The 24,924-nt window shown below is 38.8% G+C and overlaps 1 protein-coding gene across 1 annotated transcript in view; it reads right to left on the reverse strand.

The window, feature by feature from the left end:
- Positions 1-46: 46 nt before the first annotated feature.
- Positions 47-24,924, reverse strand: part of SYNPO2 (synaptopodin 2) — a 90,147-nt gene continuing 65,269 nt past the window's right edge. The window contains exons 3-5 of the mRNA XM_053461422.1: positions 18,179-18,966; positions 11,980-14,135; positions 47-791 (exon numbers count right to left, since the gene is read on the reverse strand). Of these exons, the coding sequence (XP_053317397.1) occupies positions 228-791; positions 11,980-14,135; positions 18,179-18,966 (3,508 nt within the window). The 3' untranslated portion in view covers positions 47-227. The remainder of the gene's footprint in view (positions 792-11,979; positions 14,136-18,178; positions 18,967-24,924) is intronic.

The following is a 24,924-nucleotide window of genomic DNA, read 5'->3' on the forward strand; positions in this document are numbered from 1 at the left end:
ATTTACACGCACACATGGGACTGTCGACAAAGAATTGTGAACAATATGTGTGTGATGCTTTATATGTGAAAAGCTTTGGACCAGAGAAAAGCTTTAGTGAATACACAGTGTATGCCTGTCCTCTAGATAACACCCCAAATAATTAACATGCAGGCAACGTGGCAACTTGCAATTAACCTTGAATGCCTGCACAATAAGTGGAAGAATTAAATTGTCTTCCTAGACAACTAACGTCTCCATGCTCTAGGGTAAGCATTAAAATTTGTGTTGCGTGTAGTAGATGTGCAATACTCTGACCTGGTATCGAGCGGTACATTGTTAAGATTTGTTATGGAATGCTGGCTGGAATATGGATGCCTCAGTTGAAAGCCACACTGGAAAGATGGGGCAGACACTACATTTTTTGGTACTGGTGTAACACCACTCTGCTTTCTCACATGCGTACTCTTATAGCTTTGTGAAATAGGATCTGGTTGCGTTTTGGAGGTGGACTTCCAAGCAGCAGAAGGCGCTGGAAGGGTTTTCCTACGTGCCATAGACACGATATTTGCAGATATGGACTCGTGCAGAGTTTGAGGCATAAAGGCATCATCCACCAAACCCAAGGGAGACTTTGACGCTGCTTCCCATGGGGTCAGTCTCTTGCTAGGTGTGTCTGGTGTTGCAGGGTTGTCCACGTAGCTAGGTGATGGCTCAAAAACCATGGGAGAAGATGGGGATGCCAAAGGTTGCATACAGGCAGATGAGAAGCTTCTTCCGGGTAGTGACAGTGAACGTCCGTTATCCCTTCCCTAAAAAATATAAATATTACTGATATTAATTTTTTTTTTTTAAAAAGAACAACACTTTTAATAGTGGTTGAAAATGCACTGAAGACTTTATGAGGATTATTTGGTCAAGTGATATGTATATCTGAATAAAAATAATGTAGAAAACTGGGGAGGGTTTCATTGCAACAATAACTTATTTGCTCACAACTTACGCTTAAGAGGCAAAATGCCATGTCAAGGATCCAAACTATGTTCTGTATGCTTACACATATCAGTCTACAAGCATTCTAAGAGGCCAACTACTATTGTATTCATAAGGGCCTTATGTCTGATCCAGGATCGCAACCCTGGCTACCTTCTAGACCTGCCTCCAATTGTCTACCACAGACCCCATTAAATGTCCACCATGAGCAATATTGGTGCATACTACTCTAGTTTTAAATTATGACTTTTTGTTCTAAAATTTCTCCTCCTCTGAAACAAACGTCTGTCCTATACTTTGTTAAATCCCTTTATATATTACATTGTTTCTATCCCATCTCCTCCCTCTCTTCTTTGCTCCAAGCCATGCATTTTCCAGCAAACGTTAATGCAAGCTTTATGTAGGTTTGTATCTTTATTTCTGGTAGAAATCAAACATTGCACTAGAACTAATATACCGTATGTTGTCCAGTCTGTTACGAGGAAACATAGTCGCACCTCTACAGAAATGTAATTTCTACTTATTCTTTGCACCCGTATGTTGATTTAATAAACAGAGGAAGAGTTGCTCCCAACCTATGACCCACAAATACCTGCAAAGTATGAACATTTCCCCTCAACCATATAACAGACAAGAAGCTGGATGTAGAATTATACAAAACAGAATATTTACTTCAACGCCATCAGTCACATCTCAGCCTAATTACATCCCAGGTCCTTATACTGTTCCGGAACAGGATAGTACAGGTCATAGACCGCTTGTTAATTTTATGGCACATCTGGTCACACTACGACATATTGTCACCATGGGCCCTTCTATCAGGGTTGTTCAGTTAAATTATAGTAATATATATATATATATATATATATATATATATATATATATATATATATATATAGCATCAAACACTACAGTGATGTTTATGTTTCGGAGACAGAAAAATATGTTTGTTTTCATTACATTATGTGACGGAAGCGTATGGTCTCACCTCTAATTAGTGAAAAGAAGAATATCTGATTACTAAAGGCAGATTCTAAGGATGTCTACATACAATGTTCATCATCTGCTCAGTATGACAATAGCACAGAGAGGCTGGTACAGCAACACCTGCCACCAGCGACAGCATCTACTGAATAACATACAGCATTGTAACTTCTTCCAGAACAGCTGCTCCAAATTATATGATGGGGAAATCTGTACATCTCAGCTGAATTTCACTCACACCCAAATTCTTTACACAACACTCCTGTCACACGTGTGAACTGAGCTCCCAACCACTTGATGCTCATCAATAGAGTTCATTATTCTCTCAGAACAGCAGATAATGTCTAATTAAGTAGCCAAATTAACTTAACGGCATATCTGGGGACTTTCTGAATGAGATCACCTTGTGACACCTGCAAATATTAACCCTTTAATAGCCCACTAGGGGCCAAATGGTTCTTGGGAGGTAAGGTTCTTCAGATGCTTAGATATAATTAATAGGTGTTGATCATGAAGGAATCAGTTCCAGTTCAATCTGATACTGGTGGTTGGAAGAACACCCGAAGATTCCCTTTCTTACATATTTAATAAAACAACTATAGAAAACGAAAAAAATACTGGCTAAATGTTCATAAAATGCTTTTTTGGCACATAAGTGTTTAAGCCATCTTTTTGAGCTGAAGTTTGAATCCGTATATTCTCTATTAAATAGCATAGAGAAAACAGATTTGGAAAACTATAACAGTGTTTCTGTACAATTTTATTTTATAAATATCTGTGAATATTAGAATGGAAGCTAAAAGAAACATTTGCAGATATTTTCTATGGGACATGTCATTATTTGATCTAATATAACATACTGGTTGACTTATTCCTGTAATTGGAGAATACATTCTGGGATCAAAATATTATTCACAAAAAAGAAACTTTTCAGGAATCTTCTCAGTATTTGGTTTATGATTTTGTTTTATTGGCTTCAAAACCGATGTGTATTACTGTATTAGAATGCTAGGAAATGTTATATTTAACAAGGCTTTCCAGGCATAGACAATGGTTTCAAAATCAGCCTGGCACTTTAAGGGCAACGGCTGACAAATTGATGGACTCGTGGCCTCCTGCTGGATGTACAATGTTGTGCGCCAATTAATTAATAAGATCAATTATCAAAATTTAATGCAAATATATTAACTGTAAGCAAAACCCTATGATGTGGTAGAATTTTCTGTTTCATCCTGATGAATATTTGCATAAAATTCAAATGTTTGTGACTTATTCTTGGAATTAGGCTCACTGTATAGGTTCGTTTGCTATAGGCACATTTTTAACTAAAAATAACCCCCAAGTCTTTGAAGCAGGAAGGTTTCATATGTTTGACTCCTTCAGCAAAATCAACATGTGAAAAGGAGCTGCTCGTAACTGAGTAGATTTACCAGGCCAGATATACCATATCTGCATTTACCCCAAAAAATTTTTCTTCATTTTTAGAAATTTTTGCTTAAAATCAATTTAAGTAACTAGTAATAACAATTATGCCGATTTTTAAGAGCTAGGGTAATAACAATTATGCAAATATCCTGTAAGTATGCAGAATGTTTTAAAAACAAATGATACATTGCTGAATGGGTTGATCTTTGATCTAATTTGCTGTAAGAGGAAGTCATTCCTTAACAGCTTGAACATAATAAATAAAGGTGGAAAATTAAGTAGTTTGGCTTCATGCCAACTGAAACTGCTATCACTATGCTGCTTAGTGCTTTTCTCCTCTCTCTCTCGCTCTCCCTCTTCCCTCCCTCCCTATCTCAGGAAGTAAGTAGTTGACATTTCCTGCGATTTTTGCTTTCTGTAAAAAAAAGAAGATTGTATCTTTATGATTGCACACTAGCTTGGAAACAATTTAACAATTATTTATAACAGAGTAACGCATTCTGCTAGCAATGAAAATACTTATGTCAATATCTCTCGCCCACCACTAAACATGTTGACTGTGCTTGTTTTGCCTCTAGTTTAGATTCTATTTCAGAAAATAGAATTAGCTACGCCAGTTTTTTATCCTCTTCCTAAATGCCTTTAACAGAAATTAAACAGATATTGTTTACCAAAGTTTCAAAACTGAAGGTCTATGCAGAAACACCAGTGAAATAAACTATTAATTGTTTGATTACATTGTTGATGTTCATTAAAGGAAAACAGTCTGACTCTGACACGTTTTATATGCAAACCCTGTGAATTATTGTCTAAATAGATTTATCAGAAGTTGTATTCTGCTGCCCCCTGGTGGTATTATTACATTACTACAGTATACACACATTTGGGATGCTTGTACATTCACATATTTTAAACCGCTTCAGTTAGACTACCTTCCCACAGGCAAGGATCTTTATTATATAGGAATTTTATCTTAAGCCACAAAAGACCATATGCTAAGTACTAAAATAGTTGCTTAATAAGTGTGGGTTATCACCAAAGTCGATTTGAGCATGTGCTACATGCAAAAACAGGCCATGTTACTTCATAATATTAAATTCTGTAAAATTCACAACCATCAGCAAGTACTTAAGGCTGAATCAGATTGCCAGAATGATGAATTCTAAATTCAGTTTAGGGTTTGTTTATAACACAAAATAGTGTCATGCACCTCATTGAATAAATACCCTGAAAAGAGCCCCAGTTTCCATTCATTGGCATTGATTTTATCCATTTCCATGATATTTCATAAGTATTCCTTTTCACATATGCTTGTACAGTAATTGTCCATCTTTACAACGTTGGATCACCTCAGTTAACCACTGGGATCAAAGCCAAATAGCAGGGTTTTTGTAATGTTGTCAAGTGATGTAACTCAAAATGCTGGGGTTTCACCCAACATGATATTGGATCAAAAGGGCTATATCATCATGCAAGTGTGAAATCAGTACGTGTGGTTATGTCACGGAGCTAATAAATTAAAGATGACAGTGTGGCACCGAAGAAAAACACACAAATGTTAAGAAACAGCTTGCTCATGTCTGGTCATTAGAAGCAGATGTTTATTCCAGCGTCAAAGGGCTTGTATCAAGAATCCTTATACCTGCAGACCCGTCAGCATCACAGGGGCTACAAGAAAATACATTACATCAGGATATTATGTCATATCCCAGCATACTTCCTTTTAAGGACATGCAGAGCCAAGCCTTTGACAGTTGGGTTGGTTGTAACCAGCCCATTGAGCAGTGGCACACTGGGAATCACCCAAATGCTATCAGTTTTGTGGCATAAAGGCTGTCCCCAAATCTTGGATCTCACTCCCTAGGCCTAGGCAAAGATAAAAGCAGATAGGTTCCATGATGGGTACCTTACCTAACTTGGGAAGAGTTAGGTTGTGTGCAAGCTTCATTCATGATGAAGGTCTGCATGTAGTCAAAAATGCTGACCACATTGTGACTTCAGGCTAGAGCCCTGCACGGGACTGTTCTTTTAATCCAGCTCACGCCGAATTTCTGACCATTACCACCCGCTCCTGCAATGTGTGTGTTCCACTCCTGCCCGATCCTGCAACATGTGTCCTATCCCGCCCGATCCCGCAACATATGTGGTCAATCCCGCCCACCCCTTACCTGATCTGCAGATTTCCTGCGCACTCCCGCAAGGATGCCTTTGCGTTGCTCCCACACAGCGTCTCTTCTCTTGTTCCACCCAGGAACCGAGCGGAGTCACGTGAATTTACATCACTTCCTGGGCAAAACAAGAGAACAGACGCTGTGTGGGAGCAACGTGAAGGCATCTTTGCAGGATTACTGGGACCCGCAGGTACAGTGTCTGACCACCAGCCTACAATACCCGAAAATACGCCCGCACCCACAAGTTTTTTGATGGGACCTGCATCCCAATGCAGTCCTCTACTTCAGACCTACTTCAGACCTTCTACTTCAGACCTTCAGACGCATTTTACAAATATTGTTGGATCTTGCATTTTCAAACCTTTACAGTGTGAATACGTTTAGCTCAAGTGTTGTTTTAAAACATTTAACAGCCACATAGCTATAATTATACTGGTTGTCAGATACCACCATGACACATCATGTGTAATCCAATGAGCAGCTAAATGGAATGCATCATCTAAAACATATAATTCGATATGTTGGTGGAGAATAATATATAGATAGAGTTTGATGCATGATTAACAGTAAGGAGATGACTTATCAGAGAGCAGATTATGTGTAAGGACTGACAATCAAGATGAGACACAGTGATATTCAGGGATCTACAGGCTCCAAACTAATGACATCAGTAGCAGAGAGAAATCAATGATTTTATTTAAAAGCATGTCCCGCAAAGAGTTAAACTATTTCTCACATTCTTTTTACTTTATGGCATACAGATTTCATATACTTCTACCTCATCAGCTCAGCATAGGGTGATCAGATGGACAATGCTTTCCAGGACAAATATCATTTTCATATATTGCTGACCAACACAAGCAAAGTGCTGCCCTGCCGTGCCGTGTGAGATTCATAACTGATTAACTCATTCCTTTCATAAGTGTATGTACAGCATCTTACCTGTCCAGGCCAGTACTGTGTGAAAATGATATGAGTACTGGAAAATATGGCCCCTGTATCTGCTATACATTTTGCACATAGCTTGCAGAGCACCCAATCCATCTGTAACTGATTCCATTGCAGTAACTTTGCGGATGTTACTGCATATACGACATCAAATACCCTAGTACGCCAATACCATATCAATACCCAAGGGCAACACTGATTTAGAGGACCATTCGTTCTACAAATTGGAAAGCTTTTCACTATTAACATGTTGGCACTGAAATGGTTAAGCCACTGTTCACGTACATCATAATAACCATCTTAGCCCTTACCATGTCAGCCATATCAACCGTGGTATGATACTTTGCTGAAATCTTATGCAACTCCTTAACACAGTCCCCCGTAATACATGCCAAAAATTCTGCGGTTTACAGAACTATCATACATTGCCTACATCCTCTAGTAACACTTGCAAGTGACAGTATTATATGGTGTGTTCTATGAAGTTTAATGCATTCTGGATCAACTACGTACAAGTACTAAGACTTAAGAACACAGGTGAAAAAAAGCGCAAATGGGAAGTCATATGTTATATATACTACTTCATGCACATATTTACTCCATCACTCACAACTATTATGCCACACTTAGCAGCTACTAGCCAATTTCATTCCAAAACACTCATGCAGCCTCTCAGTCCTTCAAGAACACTCTACCAGCTTAACATAACATAGAAATATAGAATTTGATGGCAGATAAGAACCATTCGGCCCATCCAGTCTGCCTATTTTTCCTCATTTAAGACTCAGCTCTTAACCAGTCCTTGATGTTGTCTTAGATTCAGCATAGCTTTATGACTATCCCATGGATGTTCAAATGCCCTTACTTTATTAGCCTCTACCACTTCTGATGGGAGGCTGTTCCATAAAGCTACCACCCTCTCAGTAAAGTAAATCTTCCTTACGTTGGATTTAATCCTCGGACCCTCTGGTTTTAGACTATGATCCCTTGTTCTAACATTTCTCCTCCCTTCTGTACTTTGTTTAATCTCTAAGTATTTAAATGTTCATATCCACTTTCTCCCTTTCCTCCAAGTTATACATATCGAGTTCTCTATCGAGTCTTTCCTGCTAATTTTTATCCTGCAAGTCACCATTTTGGTAGCCCTCCTCTGAACTCACTTCAATGTGTCCATATCTTCTTGAGGTGGGTTCTCCAGAACTATACACAATTCTCTAGGTGATGTGTGATCAGAGATCTGTAAAGTGGCAGAACCACCTCCCTCTTCCTGCTGCTAATGCCTCTCGCTGCACAACCCAGCACCCTGCTTGCTTTTTTGTGATGCTTTATTGCATTGCCTGCATAACCTTAAGAAATCCTCAGAAATAATTATCCCCAAGTCATTCTCTTCTGTTGTCTTCAATTCTATATTCTGCCTTGATATTTTCTCTAAATATACAATCTTCTGCCTCCTGTCGCTTAACCATTGCCTTAGCCATTAAACAATTTTAGCATCCAACCCCATGCAGTGCAATTTACTTAAGTCTTCTATGGGGAACAGTCTCATACACCTCACGAAAATATAGATATAGGCTATATCTATCTACTGCTCTTCCCTGTACTTTTATTTTAGTTACAATAATAAATTAAATATATATTTAAAGTTTATATCTTTGGTGGTCTCAATTTAATTGGTAATATAATCCGACTTAACTTCCCTAACATGTATTATTACTCAATGCTTAATCAAAAGGGATATTTATATATTAATATGCAGTGATGTTTCAGATTGTACTACTGGGAACTTATAGAGCAAAATCTTGCTGGCCTGGGATATCACCATATCATTCAAGAATCTAAATTCACTGGAGGACCTTGCAAGTTTGGATCTTGGCTGGTCAACAGCAAAAATAATTGACTACTTCACCCTAAGCTATAAGTTATTGTAAGTTCCCAAGGCAGTGTCACTTGATATGGTTCCAAGGCTGTCTCATTCATAGGGGAACCATGGACCATGTAGGGATGCTCTTCCAGCTGTTGTCACACCGGGCCCTGCTCAGGAGAGATCTATACCGATGTGTGCAGTGGGGGGAATCCTAAATGTATCGTTTTTACTTGTTTCAGTTTAAATGGTCTGAGGATCACAGTTGTTGGAAGTCTTTCGCAGCACCCCATGAGGACGCCACTGGTCTGAAATATGTAACACTAAAAAGACTTAAAGAAGAAGCTGTCAGTTTCCCAGGCCTTAACAAAAATACTTTAACCTATCCAAGGCTATATCTTGCACATATTTCTTTAATGAGTATATTTGTTTTTTTGTTTTGTTTATTTCATTTAAAAATAAGGGTAATGGGGAATAAAATTATGCAGAATAGAAAGATGGGTTTCTAGTGAATAGACTGCAGCATCTGAATATACTGTTGAGATACTACAGCTAAACTGGTTGTTTTTAGTTAAAATGGCGCAACTGAAAACGGAAGTAGTGATCATGCGTGGAATAACAGAAAGAGACGGAAAAAAAAGATGACAGGAGAAGTGTGTGTGGTTTTTTTTAATGAAGGAGTGAGAAGTACAGCAAATTAACAGTGGAAAATGAATGTGCAGACAGAGATGTCAAATACATGATAAGGCAAAACTAGCCGGAGAAGACAAGCAGTACCATGGAGAAAGTAAAGATATTTGGTATAGAAACAAAACATTAGCCTAGTTTTGTTACTTTGAGTTACTTTGTTACTATGGACCTAGTATTCAGGAGAGAGTTTTACTTTTATTAATTCCAATAAATAAGTATATATTAAGTGAAGAAGTAGTAATAAACAAGTAAATAAAAAATACTGAAATATACTAGCTGTATGCTTCTAGTATGACAACAATATTTTTTTTAAAGTATATTGTATGGAAAATACCCAAATGAAAGTACAGTTTTACATCTGGGTTTATTGATATAAATTGAATTTCTTTTTTAGAAATTATTTGGCCTCTTTTTCATTACTATTAACTAATGTGACTAATTAGCTAGGCTCTATGGTATAGGAATTACTAAAGTAAATTTGAGTTCATTTTCCTCCCCATAGGTACATCCAGATTTTTATTGTCTGGAATATTTGCTCCTACTTAGTTGTAGTTGTACTTTACTTTAAGGCCCTAAAAGTAAGTGCTGTTGTATAATGGTTTAGCTTTTGTGTCTTTTGGTTCAAAGCAATATACATTTAAATATTGTCACTGAAATTTTTAGTAAATTGTATGATTAGTGCATATACTACATTTTGCATATTTCTTGTCAATAAATATAACAAATAAATAAATTCCAGTAAGGTTTTGCTAATTAGGCTGTTGGCTGGTAATATAGAATGTCACATGAAACGCACCAAATCCTTAGCTTTGGTTCTGCAATAGGCTAACCAGGTTTTCAGATTAAAATAAGAACCATACCTATTCAGTGACATTAGAATTTGGTGATTATCTTGTATATGAGTGAATGGTGATGCTGTGGTATATGAACTCTAGGTTTCTAACTAACTCTGTGTGATAAATAAGAGTAAGGCCCATTCATTAACTACTGCCAAGGCCATGACTATCCTTCCGTTTCTAAAAGGGCATACTTGCTGACTCTGGCCTTCCCGTAAACCCGAGACTTCAATCAAAGATACTTTATCTCTCTGTGCTGGTAAATAGGGGTGCTTAGCATGCCAATGCTATGATGGCGCCGTGTAATGTTGATTAATTTGCCTCTTTCCTAAGTGGCTGAAAAGTGGACCCTAGAGGTTACAGCTGTTCTAACAGCCATGCAGCTTCACAGCTATTCATTTCCATAGTACCACTGATATATATAACCCTTAATATACATACCTCATGTTTTTCATGAATCCCAGGATCACACATCTCAAAGCTGACTCCTTCATATTTTTCTTACTGGCGTAGCTTCCAACAATCTCACACAGTCTTACCACCCAGATAATGGCTGTGCTGGCAAATGCCCAGGTTAGTTGGACGGCCAGCAGCTTTTGCATGCACAGTTCACTAATTACACACTGTGCTTACAGAAAAGGGGTATCCGTGAGTGGAGTGCCCAGTGATACCATGATCCGTGGATTATATATGAGGGTAATTTAAATTATTTCATCTTTTTTTTTCTAAGAGTAAAATCCTTGTGATCAGAGAGGGGACAGTATCTGAATTAACTTGTAAATTATAAATACAAAAGCAGGAAAAAATGATTAAGATATGGCTTGAATAGAGGATAGTTTGAAAGGAAAGTAGCAAAAAAAAGCCAAAAAACATAACATGTCCATTAAATGAACAAATATGAGTTTTATAGGATCTCAAGGCCTAGAGACCTAGATATATCCCATGGCAGCCTGTTGTTTCTCTGACTAGCATGACTAGGCCAGTGAGCAAGAAACTGTCAGTCTCCATATGGTGTTTTAGTGCAAACGTCTAAATTCGCTAAATATGGACATCTGAAGCTCTACAAGCTACTTAGCTAAAAAAATATATATATTTGTTATTAGAAGACGGCTTCAGTCCAACAATTTTAAGTTCTAGTTAAAAAATAATAAATAAAAAATATTTCCTTGACCTTCTGGCAGTATAGTTGAAATTCATCCAACTAGTAGTTACTTTTGTCCCACTGTTTTTTGTCTAAAATCAGATTAGGTTTGTTTTGTATTGGAAACAATACAGAAGCACTGCCTCATTCAATGGCACCCAACCAGGACCTTAAGGAGGTACTGATGTAATTCTTACTTCTTAATGCTAAAATCAATACATTTTTCAAATATGTTGATTCTAGTTTTAATGCTAAAAAAGAGAATAGGCAACTATATTTTGTTATGGCTGCCCACTAGTGGTTACCATGCATGTGCATGAAGACAATGAAGCCATGAGTGTAGGGTCTTATGAATTACATATCCATTCTATGGTCTCCTGATATCTCAGGATCAGTCACAGTTGGCTCTCAGTGATAAAAAAGAAACTAAAAAGACAAAGACACATCAACCAAAACAATCAGCAACACTTTGCAAGCTAACTGATCAATTGTATATACTACTGCTTCTAACTTCTGTGTAACATAACCACAGAGTAATTCATACTGATCAATGAGAAGCGTCAGGAATTGATCCTAAGTGATGTAAATAAAAATATATCAATGTAAAACAATAAAAATGTGACTGCATAATAGCTTTTGGTGAAGTTCGCTATCTTGTTAGAGCATAAAGCTAACAGTCCTGAATACTTAATAGTATACAACTGTATGCATCCATTTGGGATACCAATTAGAGAAAGAAGAGATACTATCCTAGATATATTTTTTGTTTTATATCAGTGGTATCATATTTGGACCCAGATTAAAGGATGATACAATGTTATGGTATTAAGTATACCCAGGACTTGACACATTTGGTATGTCAGATCAACACCACAAACAATTTATTCCTTTAGAAGAGGAAACAAGGTTCCACATTCAAAACTACTCTTCACCAACTTCTGGTTTCCACACCTGGGCTGCAACACCAGCTTTCTTTGCAGAAAACTTCGGCCTTGGTGGAGGGACCAATGCTGCTAACGGCGATTCCTGTCTTGGATACATGGGATATCCCACAGGGGACGAAGCCTCATTGGTTGGGGTGAAGACACTTGGCTGGAACGAAGGTTCTGCATTGTAGAATGGCTGAGGAGATACAGGTTTTGGCTGGAAATTGGTACTTGAAACGGTTTTGGTTGGTTTTATCGACTGTGCTTGTCTTGCAGGTGGCAGCGTTTCTGACTTCGATGCTGCTGTCTCAGATGGAGGTTGAAAAGTGAACAAGGAAGAGTTGAGCTGGTATGGTTGATGCTTCATAACTTCAAGACTACTGAGAGCTTTTGTAGGCTTTTTCTTGTTGCTCTTTGATCCATATGCTCCAGTGTTGGTTGCAGATTTGTTAGCTGCAGGAGGGTAAAGTGGTGACTGAATTGGATTGTATGCTACAGGCGGAGGGGCACGGACATTTGATGAATATTTCCAAGAAGAAGGCAGAGATGGGGTTGGAGACATTGGTCGAGGTGTATGAGCTTGTACAGTGGCTGAATCTACCACATACTTTTCCATACGAGACTGCCTCTTAGCAAACAACTCTGCACCTTTACCTCTTAAAGCTGGCATTTCATAGGCAGGACCTCCCCCTCCTGCAACTGAAGTATTGCCATGTGGAGTAGTAGGAGGTGTTTTGGATGGATGTTTTTGGTTTACACCAGCATCTACTGTGGAAGGACCTCTGTAAGGACCATACAAATTAAGAGATGTTGGAGGATTATAAGAATGGAAAGTTGTCTGTGGTTGTGTTTGATCTGTACTATGAGACAAGTTCTGGCTTGGCAGGACTTGTGGTGGTGCTGAAGCTACAGATGGTGGTGCCCACACCGGTGAAACAGGTGTTACAGTAGTAGGAGATTTGACAGAAGGTTTAGGGGCAACAGGTGGAGGAGTTTTTTGTTTACACAGTTGAACTTGCATAAAGTTGCAGGCCTCTGCTCCCAAACTAAGGTAGTCTTCTTCTGGTCCTGATTCATTACCAGTTCCAGTACCACGCTTGCTTTCTGTATTCTGAACCAAAGAGAGAAGTTCTGGATTGGGGCTAACCTTCGGCTCTTCTTTGAAGGTAAACATAGGCTTCCCTGTCCTTCTTTTGCAATCCTGTAGTATTCCTGTTTTGCTGGCAGGAACTGCAATTCTTTCATCTCTGGAAGCTATGTGTTCTGTTGGATATGAGGGCGACCACACAGCTGCCTGAGTTTTGCCTGATACAGGTGAAGACACGTGATACATTGGCTCAGGAGGTGGAGTGACTGAAGAATAGGGAGGTGGTGCTGCAACATCTGAGATTGGACTTGTAACACTTCTACTAGATGGAAATGGTAGTGCTACTCGATTCTGACTCTCTCCAAAAGGTTTAGCTGTTCTGTTTAGTCCTGTGTTTTTTTGCACATCAGAAGACTGAAAGGGTGAACTTAACTCATGCCCACCAATTATGCCATTTTGCACTCTTCCTTGGCTTACTTCTATATAACTTTTACTCACACAGGTTTGTGTTTTAACCGTTTCACTATGCTGTTCCTGGTGGGAAACCCCATTACTTATATTCTCTGTCACAGACACCTTCTGTTCCATATTTTGCTTTCTGATTTCTTCTTGTTCTGATGTTATCTGCTCCATCCTCTGCTTCCTTCTTGCAAACATGAGGACACCTTTACCTTTGGTATCTGGAAGCTCCTCCATGGCCTCACCACTTTTAAGTTTCTTTTCAAACTCTACAAGACCAGTGTCCCAGTCAAAAGTCACAACTTTTGCTTCGTTGTCAGGATCTGAGAAGAAATCTTCATCTAGATCTGACTCGCTTGCTCCATACAAAGTGACTTCAAATGTGTTTTCTTTATTAGCTTTGTCTTCGTTCTCGTCCTCACCTTCGTCGTCCTCGTCGTACTCTTGCTGCTCAAGCTCCCCAGTCCCGTAGCTAATTAAGGTATACTTCCGGGCCCTTTGGCGACGCTTCTTAAACATCAACACCCCCTTAGACGATGGGTTTGGAGCAGCTGTTAGCAGCAGGGCAATGCTTTTACACTTAGACTTTGCTTCTTTCACTTGCTTCTCAGAGAGACTCTCACTTCGCCTTAGCCCTAAGAGAAGGATCAAACAGAAAACTGCAATTAATATGTCATAGCAGCCCATGCATTAGCAAAAACTATGATATGCATTACCAAGTCACCCCACAATGGCATTCACAGTTTCTAACATTGGAGCTTAATAATTCATGACTAATGCTTTTTTTAAATGTGGTTTTATGGTCCAGTTTCACATTTTTGGATATGATATATTTGTCAAAGATTCTCTTGGAAGCCCAGCAGAGCAGAGGGAGATTTCTAGATGTCACATAAGGTATATGTAAATCCATTTTTAAATACCCAGTGTATGCGATGAGTACTTCTGGTGAAGACTGTGACTATCTTTAGTCACAGAATCTATAAATTAAATATAATGCTTTAGAGTACAAATCTTGCTGAATAAAAAAGGAAAAGTAAATTGGCTCCCATAGCGTTAGAAGTTAAATGAAAAAAGTGCCTGCCGAATTGTGCTGTGACAGTAGCGGAGCTGGTAGAATGCAATTCACGTAACTTTTTTCTTATAAGCAATAAGGGTGCTAGTAATTTTCTATGCGCTGTGATGAAATAGCCTCCAGATACAGAGATAACGGTAAAAGACATTTTGGAGAGGTGATGCCACCATAAGCACATTTCACTGGCATTGTAAATGTGTCAGCTTAACTAAAGGCTAACCTATAGTATATTTGAGGTTTGTATTTTAAATTCCCTGGACATACACTGTGATTACTACCGTCCTACCAAGATTGCTGAGATTGGTGGGGATCCAACTCCCACCAGTACCAGCATTCTCTATAAGCTTAAGGTTTGCAGAATGGATGATATTGCAAAAGTAATGTTAAGGACTATGCAAAACAATGCAAAAGTATTGGGACACGTGACCATTACACCAGCAGGGACTTCTATGACATTATATTTTAAATACATAGACCTTCCACAAGATTTTGGAGTGTTTCTGTGGGACTTTTTGCCCATTCATCCTGGCTCACAATCTCTGTACCAGTTAATCTCTCATGTGTTTAATGGGGTTGAGGGCTCTGTGCGGTCCAGTCAAGTTCTTCCACACCAAACTCATCCAACATGTCTTTATGGAAAAAATTGTAGTATTAGACACCATCAATGGTCTCCATGAATACACTACTGGATATGGGTCCCAACTTCCCAAGTCCACTAAAATTAGTTGGGTGGACGCAACGTGTGAGGTGCAGGTTCAGGTATGCCTTACCACAGAACAAAGTGTATGTGCTACCGTGTCACTGCATTTTAAATGATAAATACAAGTTGTTTTACTGACCTCTACATGAGGATTAGGATTGGCTGCATTCAATGCTGGCTATCTGGAACAATCAAATTGCTTTTTTTTCATGTCTTTATGGACCTTGCTTTGCGTACTGGGGCACAATCATGTTGGAATAGAAAAGGGTACTGCCGAAACTGTTCCCACAAAGTTGGAAGCATAGCCTTGTCCAAAATGTCCTTGTATGCTGAATCATTAAGATTTCCTTTCACTGGAAGTAAGGGGCCTAGCCCAACCCCTGATTACAATAATCCCAATACTTTTGTCCATATAGTAGTGCACAAAGCAAAGTCCATAAAGACATGGTTGGATGAGTTTGGTGTGGAATAACTTGACTGCCCGCACCGAGCCCTGACCTCAATCCCATTGAACACATTTGGGATGAACTGGAATGGAGATTGCGAACCAGGCCTTCTTGTCCAACATCAGTGTCTGACCTCACAAATGCTCTACTGGATGAATAGGTAAAAAAACCCCAGAGAAACACTCCAAATCTTATGGAAAGCATTCCCAGAAGAGTGGAAGCTGTTATAGCTACAAAGGGGGGAGCAGCTTCAAATTAATGTCTATGTATTTAGAAGGCAAATGTCATGAAAGCCCCAATGGTCAGGTGTCCCAATAATTTTGTCCATATAGTGTACGTTCAAATTACAAGTTGTTGTTTTTTTTAATTTGCAGATACTTAATTTAGCTGTTTGAAACAGGTACCTCACTATGCAGCACCATGGACCGAAATGTAGGTCTGACCTTATATTAAAAAAATATTAAAGGTTTTATAGGTTTTATAGTATTATACACAATAAGATTGATACCACTGATCTCCTGAGCCTTAATTTTAGTCCATGAATTCTGGATCAAGAAAAGGTGGATAGTCAAAAATGTTCTAGATCACTAAAAGTGCAATCTCTGAGAGGTCTAAAGCAAGGTACTTGCATAACATGGTCCAAGAAGGGTTAAACATATCTATTTTATTTTTAAATGTAAGTGTCCAGCCACATTAAAGAAGAACATTATTTTGAAGGGATACAACACGAACACTGGAAGGAAGTTTTTTGATCCCAGCTGTTTTGGTTACACTGTAAGAATATATTTTAGGTGATTCATCCTCTTCTAATTATCAGGAACCAAAGGAACTAATTTTAGTTAATATATCAGTGATCTAAATATAGAAATAGGCGATAAGAGCCATTGAGCCCACCTAGTATAATAATTATTATTATATTACAACCTCCACAGTCATTCAATACAAAAAAGTGAGGTTTTTGTTAATCATACTTGAGTTTAATTTGCAATGTGTCTCACCTCGCTCTAAGAATTTAAAAAGTTAATGAGTTAGTTCTTGCTATTCCCTAGTCATGCATTCCCGGCAGTCATTCCTTTTTTTTTACTCTGAGTTTATGTGACAGCTCTTAACAGCTGATTAGATAAACAGCCAGTTACACACAGACGCAGCGTTTGGAAGTGTCAGGAGTCCTGTTTCAATCTGTGCTCAATCTACACACACATAATATATATATATATATATATATATATATATATATATATATATATATATGTATATACAGATAAGTATATATATATATATATACATATATGAGTATATATATATATACATATATGTATATATATATATATATATATATAGATACATATATATACAATGTAGGCTTTTAAGGGGAATACTTAGATAAACCAACATTTATAATCATTATTTAATACTGTGATTTGCAAAGATGTATCTTCTGCAATGGCTACAATATAACTTTTATTGTCATCAGGGCAATAAGAGAAACATCTAGTGTAACATAAGCCCATGTGAGTATCTCCATTCCATGTAAGTATCGTCCGGCTAAAACCGAACAGATCACAGTAGCGTGTTTGCCGCCCGTCAAACGATGATAGATGATAAGCTTCTGTCTTTCTCACTAACAAATATGTCTCCTGTCGTACAGATGTAATAGAGACGTCACATATATAATACTCTACTCCTCCTTCATGCTCTCAGATTTTATTAATAACCATACTTTATGTGCGTGAGCTGCTATGTTTAAATACAAGGAGTGACGCAATTGCATCTCCCTCAATGCCATAGGATAAAGGATGGAAGTACATCATAGTACAAATCATTATTGCATCAGGACAACGCTAGCAGTGACAGTATGGGGATGGATCATATAGTTTAAATGAAATACTTTCAAGTTATACAAACTTCCTTTGTGTTTTCAATTATTTTCCATGTAACCGCACCAGTGCTACTAGCAAGCATAAGTGAATTGTGTGCGCTCAGCATATACTTTAAGGCTACGTCAACCTACTACTCAGAATAGATTTTGCGGCTGACCTCTAGATGTAGCAATGCAGAAGATATAGTAAGTTCACAGTCTAGAGGACTCACAAAATGGAACGGATCATGTAACTACCTAGAATTACACATGCTGGTGTCTGTCAAACTGCCTTCTGCAAAGATCATCAAGCTTTCTAAACGGTCTACCTTGTACTATAAATGTGAAGTTCCACAGCCCAGTGTCTTAAAATGTAAGTGTATAGAGCAACACATGCAATCGTATTCAAAACTGTCTTCAATTGAATAGTGGGCGTCAAATGGAATCAGTATGTATGATCAATAAAACACATTCACAAACTTAAAGTTATTTAAAAAAAAAATAAAGAAAAAAAATGAAGACAAAAATTAGTGAATATTCTCTACAAACGAAATATTTAAAAATTATGTGTGAATAATTGTGGTGTACAGTAGTGTACTTACTTGCGTGCCTCGCCCTGTGTTTGTTGGGTCTGATATGATCTCTTTCAGCCTGCTGGTCCTCCTCTCCTTGCTCTGAGTCTTCTGCTTTGATTCCAAAGGAGACAGCAGAAGGAGGTGTCTCTGACTGCCCTCCTTCCTCTCCAGATTCAACACACCCCCTGACAGACAGAGACCTGGACTCATTCTCTCTGCCAGAGCAGTCTAGGATCAATTCAACTCTGGGGAAAGATGGATCTTCCACCTCTCTTGCTGCGATAATTTTTGTCTGTGGTCTGCCCACTATCTGGAATGTCGTAGATGACTGCTGGACAGGTTGCTCTCTCTGACTAAGACACACTTCGGTCATAGATATAGTGTTCCCTTGCTGTAGACTGTCTTCTGTTTCTGAAGATTTGCAAGTTTCTGCACCTACAACAGTCACAGTAGGGGTACCCGATCCTAAATGTATGTCCTGCGGAAGGGACAACTGCAGTTCAACCATTGGGCCTTGTCTTCCTTCTTCTGTTCTTCCTTTCACAGGGATCTCACCTGTCACACAAGCCTTTGGAGTTTCAATAACTTTAGGGGTAATCTTGTGGGGTTGCAATACCTCTTTCTCTAAACAAACACTTTCCCCCTTTGTCTTTGCGAAGAAAGCCTGGTTTTTATGTTCAGGGTTTTCATCTGCCCTAGGAGCAGATTGCGATGAACGTCTGATCTCCAGTGTAGTGCTCTCTGTGTATTCCTGTCTGTTACAAAATTCACCTTCTCCATTTGGATTTTCCAGCACCAATGTCTTGTTTAGTGTCCTAAAAAAAAGAAGAGAACACTGTAACTAAGCTGACATCTCACATTGTGAAGTCTCCAGTGAGAAAAACCTCTTAATCTATCTAGCCTCAGTTTGAAAGCCATTCCCTAGTGTAAACGGGCTTCACAAAATAGGTTAGGGTTTAATCACTTCTTGCTGTCTTCTATATTGTTAAGTTACATCTAGCACTCAAAGGATAATCATTTAGTATTTGGAATTGTATTAAAGATAACTGAGGTATTTGGTTATCACTGCAACTGTACGGGCTTTAATCATGCTGCCTAGATCAGGGATCTCCAAACTGTGGCTCTCCAGCTGTTGCAGGACTACATCTCCCATAATGCTCTTTCCGCTCAGAGGCTTTCAGAGAAGTATGGGAAATGTAGTCCTGCCACAGCTGGAGGGGCGCATCTTGGAGCCCTTGGTCTAGATGCTGACGCTTTGCAGAAGAGAGGAACACTGACCCAGGTGAAGGGTTGTTTGGGTAATAAAATGTTTATTAGTTGCTATGTACTAATTAAATTCTTTAAATGGAAATTTGGCTATTATTTCATCTGGATATGAAACAACAGTTTATATCAACAAATACATTTATTATTATATTGTGTACAGTTACATTATACATAATCCCTGAGCATTAACAAATACAAGTTATAATAAATGGATCTGTGCCCTCATTTCAAACTAAGCAAAACACTGGGATTCTCTTTTTTTTTAAAAAATAAACGGTGTGTTACATCACTAAGCATTGTGTTGGGGCTAATGACCCTGCGCTATTTATAGATAATATGGGTAGGTATCTTCAAAGTTATCTCACGGAATTCTCAGCTCAACTGAAAACTCAACAGTAACCATCTTTTCGAATATAAAAATTGAAATGTTTGCATAAACTCTCATCTATTCTGATAAGAAATGGGGGGTCACCATAGACCTAGACAGTCGCAATGATTTCACTATGTTGGGTCCCAGAATGAAATGTAAGTATCTGATCACAGGCTGTGTTATGTCAACGAGAGGCAGCCATCAGAGCAGCTGTATTGGCAGCCATAGAAAAATATCCTCTAAGAACCCTTATAAACAGTACATAATACCGCATTTGCTCGATTATAAGACAAGGTTTTTTCAGAGCAAATGCTCGGAAAAATACCCCTCGTCTTATAATCAGACCTCAAATAGGTCTGACTATGAGACTAAGATCCAGATCCCCGCAACGCTGCAGGGGACCTGGATCCTCCTGTCTCCCCTCCCCAAACCCCCCACCCCCAACTTACTGGAGAGTCCCGGTGTGTAGCCGGGGCAGCGTGTAGACGTCTACACGATTCGCGTAGACAACTTCCGCTGCAGCCGGAAGGAGGTGCACCAGGGAATTCTCAGTTGGGGAAGGTCTTCGCGATGGACGCAGACAACCCCAGCTGCTAACCGCACCTCCTTCAGGCTGCAGCGGCAGTTAACTACGCTAATCGCGTAGACGTCACACGCTGCCCGGACAGTACACCGGGAGTCAGAAGCACCGGTAAGTTTTTTATTTTTGGGGGGGTGTTAAATGGGGGGCATAAGGCATTTCTGCAGGCAGAGTGCTCTATGAAATGCCTTATAACCCCCTTAATGCCACTCTGCCTCCAGAAATGGCTTTTAACCCTCTATACACCACTGTGCCTCCTGAAATGCCTTATACCCCCCTACATGCCACACTGCCCCATAATATGCCTTTTAACCCCCTAAATGCCAGAGTGACGTATAGGGGTATAAGGCATTTCTAGAGACAGAGTCGCACATAGGGGGTCAAAAGGCATATCATGGGGCACAGTGGCATATAGAGGGTTAAAAGGCATATCATGGGGCACAGTGGCATATAGGGGGTTTAAGGCATTTATGGGGCAGAGTGACAAGCCTGGGGGCAGATGTGCATAACAAGCCTGGGGGCAGGTTGGAAAATAAAAGGAATTAAAAATATTTTTCTCAATCATAGCTTTTATTAAAAAAAAATAGTTTACATGAATTAATATTTACTGGTAAAACTTTTTTCCTTTGGGGTCGTCTTATATTCAGGCTTTTTATTTTTTCCTAAATTAATATTCAGATTTTGGGGGGTCGTCTTATAATCAGTGAGGTTTCGCCCAGAGCATACTAGATATTTATTACGCTTATATGATGATCATTACATGAACTGCCACACTGTTTAAAGTCTTGTTTCTATAGACACATATGTTATTTTCAAAATCTACGTATGGATAAATGGAATGTGCGCACAAATGTAATCTCGCTGCATTAACTATGCATTATGAAGGGCTAAATCCGATCTCCATGCACAAGAAACATGCCTGGCTTCCATAATTAATGCTGCAAGATAACATTAATTTAGTGGAAAACCCGAAGGTCTTGCAAATGATTACAATCAAAAGCTATAATCTCCATGCAGAGGAAATGTCCCACATACATGTTTATAATGAAGGCATGTTTTTTTACATAGACTAATTTTTTTTATCATTTCTCTGCTCACTGATGGTCACAAGGAGAATGTTTAACCCATCAAGTTCCAGATGGATGGTATTCACAGGGTTAACATTTGATCATGTAATTATTAGACTATTATTTCTAATGAGTTTACAGCATGTCCGCTGACATCCCTAATTATAGAGGAAATGAGATCGGAATTGAATTGTTGTTCTAGAGTAATTCTAATGTAAAAGGCTCTGCTGTTTTGTTTGTGGATATGTATAAATCTAAGCAAGAGGTATCCATTGTACAGCGCTACAGAATATGATGGCACTTTATAAAACAATAAATAATAATATTAAGGGTAAACTGTGACAGTCTAGAAATGTCTGAACAATAACTATCATGAGAGACTGTAATAATCAAGAACGTGCAGCGGGTCTGTACATTTTCCAAATCCTATGTTCTGTACACTAAATAAACCTGTTTACAGATTTAATAAACATCATATGTGTATCAAAAATTCATCACGTGTATTACACAAGAGAGACATTACCTGTTTTAGGTTATCTGAGAGTCATGAGAGTTGTAGCTCTACAACTGCTGTAGAACACCTTGTTGACCTGCTCTAGGACATAGTTTAAAGCTATATATTGAGCGGAGAGGAGAACAGTCCTATTGTCTCACTTCCCCCTCAACCATCGACTAGATTGTAAGCTCCCAAGAGCAGGGCCCTCCTCTCCTTTGCACCAGTTTCTTACTGGATGTCTTTTTGTATGTGAAATTTATTCTAAAGACTGTTACAGCGCTGCGGAATCTGCCGGCGCTTTATAAATAAATGCAATGTATATTGCTGAAGCGTTTTGCATAACTCACAGCATTTTAGATGAAATAGTTACATCATACTTCAGCAAATAGGAAATGAAAAGCAAGGTTTGTATTTTGCTGTATAATACAAAAATACCGTGTTTGCTCGATTATAAGGCAAGGTTTTTTCAGAGCAAATGCTAGTTAGTCTGTTTTGTTGGGTACCAATAAACATTGCCTTGTAAGACAGTAGTCTGAAGAGCAGAAGGGTATGAAACTTACACTACACAGGCACCCTTTTGAGCTGTGCAAATTATCTGGATAAGAAGCTAGACACATAGTGGAAGGAGTTTTTTCCTCCTTAAATGGTCCTAAAGGTTTTCAGACACATGTTTGGTGGACGTGCAATACACCATAACCACAAACAATAATGATTTCAGAGGAAACCATCAAATCCAGTGACAGGACTGACAGATACTTCAAAACATTTTTATGTTCAACCTGTATGGGGAAGAATAACATCTCTTACCCTCCATAGTCCAACTGAAGCGGCCAATTACTGGAAAGAAATATGTGTTTTGGGGAGTCTCGTAGAGCCCCTGGAAGTCTTGCACAAGACAACGCTGGAGCTCGATGTCAGTGCGTATTCTGTGCGTGCACAATGGCATGCAAGAGATATGTTCTGCCTGTTCTCCTGCAAGACTAGGAGTAGGAGGACAGGCGAAGATGGCATATGCCTAGGGGTATCTTGCTGAATCCCTCCATGCATTTGCAATAGAGAGAAGGTGGTACCCCAGCTAGACACCCAGCTATCACGTGCATGAAAATGCATGAGAAATTCAATGTTTTACAATAAATTGAATGATCTATCTAAGATTCAGATTAATTAAAAAAAAAACTCAAGCACTACAACCATGCTTACTCATAAGTGATTTGTTACCTAGCGATAACTGCTAAACCTTGCATGCACATATAGAAAATATAAGGTAAACTAGCCATAACAAATTATCAGGATTCACTCGGATGGAAAATAAATACAACATATCATATCTTTGGGGAAATAATCCTATATTTTACATAGATACAATATTAATTGTCTGAGACTGCTCATTTCTGGTAATGGAGGGGGTTAATTGTCTGACACTGCCCAAGGCTGGTAATGGAGGGGTTAATTGTATGAGACTGCTCATGTCTGGTAATGACTGTCTGTATATTATAATATAAATATATTATTAAATCTGAAATCAGCATGGTTCCCAAAGCTTCCTAATTATTTCTATAATATACAATGTATTTTTATGTCTATGTGACAGTGTGTGCATATGTGAATCAGTATGTATGTATATAATATATACCTGTGTGTGTAATCTCATCTAAACCATAAAGTGTCCTTGAACGGCAGAAATAAAATGTGGTCACCCTAGCTCTTACCTGTAGAGGAATCACTAGTTTCCCGAGATGCTTCGATGATGTCTTTATTCCCAAATGGCTTGTCTGCACCATCTTTGTGATCTATTCTTAATTTGATCAATGCCTTAATCAAAGCTAATTTACTTAGCATATTAATGTTTGATTAAATGTATGGCCAGATTTTTCAACCTTGTCTCATGGTGGAGCGAACCAATTATTTTTAAATCTATTTTAATTTTGAAAAACGTCATTCACACGAAACAATGGATATACAGAGAGACACAAATAATCATAAACACACTGACTAGTTTGGCTTTGGAAACTGATTAAGGCACTCAAACATAGCCCTTTTCATTTCCTCTGGCAATGTGAGACCAGCATACTTTGCCTTCTCTCCTGGCATTGTTTTCTGGAGCTTTACTCTCCTTCTCCTCTCCATAGAAATGTTCATTTTCTTGTACATGGTATTAACATAACCAATGGCCCTCTCCACAATTTCATTGCGCTGAAGGCAAGGAACACTCTCTTCAAGAAACACTTTCAGAACTTGTAGCTTCACAATGCACCTTTCACAAGAGCTTTCATCACTATATACTGAGCCAGGCACTGATTGTAGTACACCATAACTACCATCACTACATACTGAGCCAGACATTGATGATGGTACAGCATAACTCCCCTCACACTCACTCTCTCAGACACTTACTCAAACGTCCTCATACACATTCTACCTTTTTCATGTAACTCTCTCTTCCTGCAGCTCCTCTTCTTCCGCTTCTTCTGTCTTCATCCGCGTTGACAAGGCATGGATGTGGCTTTAGTGCTGAACACTGAGATATCGTGGGATCTTGTGGGAGCAGGATACGGAGGCCTGTACGAACAGACCTTTCACTCCATTGTTTTGGGGGTAATTAAACCGGCCCTGTTCCTCCAACTCCCGTTACTATATAGTGAGCTAGACACTCTCTCTGAATGTCTCCCTACCTTTCCTGTGTCCCTGTCTCTCTTAGTGCAACTCCTCTTCTTCCTCCTCCTCCTCTTCTTCCGTCTTCGTCCGCATCATCAAGGCCTACCGATCTGCTCTATACACACATGAATACACTAAGATACATACTCAGACACTAACAAACTTAACCCAAAACACACTAACATACAGACACACACTAACATGCATTCCAGGGGAGACACACACAAATATCCATACCAAGGCAGACACACACAAACATGCATGCCCAGGCAGACACTGACACTAACATGCATACCCAGGCAGACACACACTAACATGCATACCCACGTAGATACACTA

This window comes from Spea bombifrons, chromosome 1 (assembly GCF_027358695.1).
Source record: "Spea bombifrons isolate aSpeBom1 chromosome 1, aSpeBom1.2.pri, whole genome shotgun sequence".
In the NCBI taxonomy this organism is placed as follows: domain Eukaryota; kingdom Metazoa; phylum Chordata; class Amphibia; order Anura; family Pelobatidae; genus Spea; species Spea bombifrons.